Here is a 6,000-nt window from a genome sequence, read left to right on the forward strand (position 1 = left end):
ACGCTGCTGCCGCCGTCAACGCTACCGACCGAGGGACATCCTCCGACGTACACGGTGGCGAGCCGCTGTCTTCGAGGAGCAGCGTTGCTGCGGCAAAGGTGCCTAGGTGCGCTCGCACCACCCACGGCGTCTGCAAGTTGCCGCTAGATGCATTCGGCGAGTAGGCACGCCGCTAGATCTCCACGAACAATCCTGCTCGAGAAAGGAAAAGCACTCGGTTCTGCCTAGACCATCTCATGGTTCGTAACCTTACAAGGAAAACACACATGTTGTGTTTCACACATGTTTGTGTCCAGCCTGTAATCCTAAAACCTAGGCATCACGCCAGAAAATTCGTAATAGTTTGGTAACACGATGCTAGCCCTACTCATCTCGTAGTTCAACTTCATCGGTCGTGTTCCATACCATCAAAAAGACAAAAACAAGTATGAGCACAATTAAAATAAGACATGTATGCGTACTAGAGTTTTCTGTAAAAACATGTATGTGGAGCTAGCATTAGAAGGCCACAAAGAATTATTTGGGATAAAGTACTCTTTCTAGGTTGAATAGCTAAGATCAGCTATTGATATGCACAAAGTAATAACTCTAGGTTTTGCGGAGCTTACATGCTTCTTCCCACATTTCCATTACGCTATCCGGACAAGTTCTCTTGAGCTGAATGTACCCTCTGCTTGCCAGCACACCATCTATTTTAGTGCAGGAAGCAATAAATCGAATGCAAGCATCTTTTAGCCTAGAACAACTATGCCGATCGGCTAAAGCCAATACAGTTGCAACAGACTCGTCATCGAGCTCTTTGCAGAGGATGCTTTCGCACATAAGCTTCAGCCTTTCCACGGCATAACGATCCGCAGCCACAAGCAGGTGTCTGGTCACCTCTTTCTTATCATCTCCCTCCAAGTCGTCGTCCATATTGGGAGGCAACGAGTCGGTATAGATGAAGCGGAGCAAAACCTTGAAGATGGCAGGTTGCATGTCATCAATGACGAAGCGGTTTGAGTCCTTCTCCCTCATCGGCCCGTAGAGCAAAGCCTTGAAAACTGGCGACCGCATTGCTAGCACGAGCTTGTGTGCACGGAATACCTCTCCTTGGACCTCGAACGTCACATCCGCGCCCTCCTTTGCATCTAGCAGCTTCCGGAGTTGCTCCCTGATGTCTGATGGTGGCACCTCGATATGGTTCTCGATAACATACGGCTCCTTGATGACGGTGAGGGCACATTTGAGAGTGAAACAGTCGTCAACAACATAGCCCCCTGATTTCATGTCGTCCCTGTTTATGGTGTGCGAGACAAGGTAGTCATCTGGACTGGAAAGATTCTCCGTGAAGGCCAACAACGAACAAAACCTCTTGGTTGTCAACCTGAAGAAGCTGATTGTGCAAGATATCCGTAGCTGGTCTATCTTCATGCCCATGTCCATCAGCAGCTCCAGAACGACCGCTATGTCGTCCTTGCTATCTTCGGTAGATCCGTCCGGGTAATACCGGAGGCGCCAGTTATGGCCGCCAACAGCGAAGGTTGACGAGTGGATGTAGCGGCCGACCCCCATGCCCGTGTGAAGGCTGTGATCGCAGACCTTGAACAAGTGCTCGCCCTGCTCCGATCCCACCGCGCACGTCGATGCGCTCAGCAAGATCGACATTGCAATTCCTTGGTAAGAGTTTTGAAAAGAAGTGCAGATCGATCGCTGAGGTTATTTTGCTGTCGAGACCATGTAGAAGAAGCGCCTCGCGTTGCCGGTGCCCTCCTAGACTCCTGTCTCCTGGTCCTCACCGTTGCAGCCTCGACACGAACGGCGAAGGGATGTGAGACGGACAGCCAAGGAAAGTAATGAAATCGTCGGAGGATAGCAACGACACGACATGTACGGCAAGAAGGTACCGCCACGGGCGGCGAAACCAGGTTGCAGCATATACTCCGTATATGTGTCCACGAGCCTTATTTTTCCGATCGAGCGACGCGAACTAGCGCCGGCGGGTGCGGCGGCTGGTCCCGGACTAGCCATATGCGTTCTGTGAGCGCTCGGATAAAACAAGATACGGACTACCCACGCGTTCTGGGCACGATTGCCGTACGCGCACATTTACGCAATGACCACTCCAACGAGTACGTATACTGCTGCACGCACCAGTTGACTACTGCTGCACGCACGCCACCACGGAAATGGGCTGATATGTCAAGGGTCGGAAACCCTCGGCGTAGCCTATTTTTACCGTCAGCGTAAGCTACGTCGATGGCAGCTATTGGTATAGCTTCTCGGCGACTACCTCCCTCGGCGGAACCACTATTGCCATCGGCGTACTAATTTAAAATTTTCAAATTTCCTTTTGAAAAAAGAAATTAAAAAATTTCGAAACAAAAATTCGAAAAAAATCTTTTTTTTTGCTATGCCGACGGCAAAATCCTCGGCATAGAGTTTTAAGTTTTTTCAAATTTTAATTTGTTTTACACCATTTTTTCTTTTTTTACTTGTTTATCTTTCACCCATGACTCTTTTCTTAGGTCAAATTACAATCATGGTTAAACTTTCCAATCGGTCACTCATCATCACTACTCCAGCATTAGCACGCTTAACTTCTTTGTTCTATTCGGATGAGCTTCCATTGAAGAATTGACATCTTGCTGATAATAATAGCATATCAACCTTATTAACCCTAGGACCGTGATGTCACACCTCTTTATTTTTGAATTCCAAACAATTACTTAAGTAAACAATAATGAATATATAAGTAATAATAATATTGAATTCAAATAACAATAAAATGATATTATTTTTTGGTATTTTTTCTATTTAATATGGAATAATTAATATATTTAAATCGAAAAATCGAAATTCCACAAATAATATGTCTAAATCGATCAGAAAAATGAGAGGAATCTAAATATAACATCCATATAATCTTTTGAACCTAAAAAATTAGAGGAATCCAAATATGACGTCCAGTTTGCCATGTGGCCAAAACGGCCCCCCTCGGGAGATGCGAAATGGCCGTACCAGGCGCGCTGGTGCACCGTTCGCCAACACGCTAACCGGACAAAAAATAGCACATAAAGTGATGTGTTATAGACCTAACAACATTTTCCCGGAATTTATTAAACGATGGAAAGTGTACCCCTAGTTCAAATCCGGTCAGTTTCCAGAGGATTCGGCGGGACACCGCAGGAAGCCACACGGATTCCCAGATAGCTAGCGCGCACATATGGCATGTGATATCTAGTGCAGAGGCGGTGTCTTACCACTACGCGGAGGTCTCGCACAATACTGAAATGCGCCCCATGTAGCTGCTTCACAAAAAAACGCTTTGGTACCCCGAAAATGAAAAAACCATCGCCCATGGGTCAGATTAGAAATCCGCTACCGGGGCCTTGCTTACCATCCCAGGGACCACGTATTTGCCAAATATGGTCTCGTTCTGACAAACTATGCGTTGTCACGGGCCGTTTCCTACTCATTTCCCCTAAAAGCCATACAACTCCGGATGTGATAGCCCTATTTGTGAAGGGTTTTCCAACATAATTGTTGTATCCCAATTCTGAATTTTGGAGTGGTTACTAGGACACATAAAATGATGCCATGCGAAGGCGCGGGATTTTCTGACTTCATTTAAATTGCCATCTGGCCAAAACGGGCCCCCCGGGAGATGTGGTATGGTCGTACCGGGTGCGCTGGTGCACCCGTTCACCATCGTGCTAAACGGAAAAAATATCATATAAAGTGATGTGTCGTAGACCTAAAAACATTTTTCTCAGAATTTATTGAGCGACGGAAAGTGTACCCCTAGTTCAAATCCGGTCAGTTTCCAGCGGATTCGGTGGGACACCGCAAGAAGCCGCAGGGATTCCCAGATAGCTAGCGCACACATATGGCATGTGATATGTGGTGCGAAGTTGGTGTCCTATCACTACGCGGAGGTCTCGCACAATATTAAATGCGCCCCATGTAGCTGTTTCACAAAAAAAATGTTTTGGCACCCCGAAAATGGAAAAAACCATTTCCCATGGGTCGGATCGGAAATCCGCTCCCCGGGCCTTGCTTCCCATCCCCGGGACCACGTATGTGCCAAATATGGCCTCGTTCCGACAAACTATGCGTTGTCACGGGCCGTTTCCTACTCATTCCACCTAAAAGCCATATAACTCCGGATGTGATAGCCCTATTTGTGAAGGGTTTTTCAAAATAATTGCCGTATCCCAATTCCGAATTTTGGATTGGTTAGTAGGACACATAAAATGACGCCATGCAAAGGCGCGAGATTTGCTGACTTCGTTTAAATTGCCATCTGGCCAAAACGGGGCCCCCGGGAGATGCGGTATGGCTGTACCGGGCGCGCTGGTGCACCCGTTCACCATCACGCTAAACGGAAAAAATTAGCATATAAAGTGATGTGTCCTAGACCTGAAAACATTTTTTCCGGAATTTATTGAGCGACGAAAAGTGTACCCCTAGTTAAAATCCGGCCAGTTTCCAGCGGATTCGGCGGGGCACCGCATGAAGCCGCAGTGATTCTCAGATAGCTAGCACGCACATATGGCATGTGATATGTGGTGCGGAGACGGTTTCCTACCACGACGCGGAGGTCTCGCGCAATACTAAAATGCGCCCCATGTAGCTACTTCACAAAAAAACCCGTTTTGGCACCCAGAAAATGAAAATACGTACCATCGCACATGGGTCGGATTGGAAATCCGCTCCCGGGGCCTTGCTTCCCATCCCAGGGACTATGCACGTGCTAAATATGGCCTCGTTCCGACAAACTGTGCGGTGTCACGGGTCGTTTCCTATTCATTATTTTCCTTGAAATCCCGATGAGGACGTCCCAACCGAACTACTGCCTCCATCATTACAAGATGAAGACGATGTTGCTGTGAAGCTCAAGTCCAATGAAGTTAGGATTGGACCTATTACAAGAGCTCGTTCAAAGCTACTAAAACAACATGTGAACTTGTTCTTAAACGATACTTTGATTGATGAGAATTTTATACTACCTAAATCCTTTGACTTGTGTATGATCAGGTACTAGGATAAAGGAAGCATCGCACGAGGAGGAGGAGAACATTTGGACATGGTGCTGGACATGAAGACACCTCATGGACGCGCGAGGGAGGAGAGGGAGGCATGTGCGAAGGAGGAAGATGAAGTCCAGGCCGTCGCTACGCACGACGTGATCGGCCGCAACGCCGGCCGGCCCTGCCCCACGCCCGGCCAAACCGGCTCCTAGGCCGGATGAGCCCGGCGCCCGCCGGCTCTTGGACCGGTGCCATCCAGGCGCGATCTAGGGACTCTTGCACCCCTCCTGGTTCCAGCCCGGCGCCTGGTCCGGTCCAAACCGGACCGTCCGGCCCCTGGCCCGGTCGACCGGCCCCCTGGCCGGTCGTGTCCAAGTCAGTCTCGACCAGATCCCGATTTGGGTCGGTTATTATTGTTATTTTTTGAATTCTGGTCGTCCTGAACCCTTATATAAGTGCCCAGGACGCCCCCAAATTAGGTTTAGACCACGTTTAAGATAGACCCTAGTTCATAGTTGATTTCTTTGCAACTCTATTGAATCTATACACCAATTCGCATCGATCTGGTGTTTTGCTACTGAAAGTTTTGTGTGATCTGTTATTCCATTGGGAATTAGAAGGTTGTAATTTACCGCTTCGTGATCGGCAGCTACGTGCGCAAGTGTCTGGAGTTGCGAATATTTTGCAGGGTTGAGAGCTATTGCATTGGCGACAGGAATCAATCGAGAGACTTCGTCGGCGTCATCCAAGTTATCTCCACCTCCTCATCGTGTTATCTCCGTTGTGTTCATCGTGTGTTCATCACCACCACCTTGCTTACTGAGAAGATCAGGCAGCCCCTTATCATCTTGGTATTAGATTTCAACGTTTCCTCGGTAAGCTATCCACAATCCACCCCATAGTTGAGTTGTGAGTGTTTTCCTATCTAGAAAAGGCCAAAAAAAAGTTAAGTTAGGGTCAGGGTTTGCCATAGCCTTAGATTGCATCA

The 6,000-nt window shown here is 47.9% G+C and overlaps 1 protein-coding gene across 1 annotated transcript; it reads right to left on the bottom strand.

Moving 5' to 3' along the window:
* Positions 1-588: 588 nt before the first annotated feature.
* Positions 589-1,647, bottom strand: LOC127339426 (BTB/POZ and MATH domain-containing protein 2-like). Its single transcript, XM_051365284.1, has one exon. It carries the CDS (start codon positions 1,645-1,647, stop codon positions 589-591), a length of 1,059 nt encoding a protein of 352 aa, XP_051221244.1.
* Between the last annotated feature and the right edge of the window lie 4,353 nt (positions 1,648-6,000).

The sequence above is a fragment of the Lolium perenne genome, chromosome 3 (assembly GCF_019359855.2).
Source record: "Lolium perenne isolate Kyuss_39 chromosome 3, Kyuss_2.0, whole genome shotgun sequence".
Lineage (NCBI taxonomy): Eukaryota > Viridiplantae > Streptophyta > Magnoliopsida > Poales > Poaceae > Lolium > Lolium perenne.

Bases quoted from the DNA above. Each gene is read 5' to 3' on its own strand.
- LOC127339426 (XM_051365284.1), bottom strand. From the start codon at position 1,647: ATGTCGATCTTGCTGAGCGCATCGACGTGCGCGGTGGGATCGGAGCAG.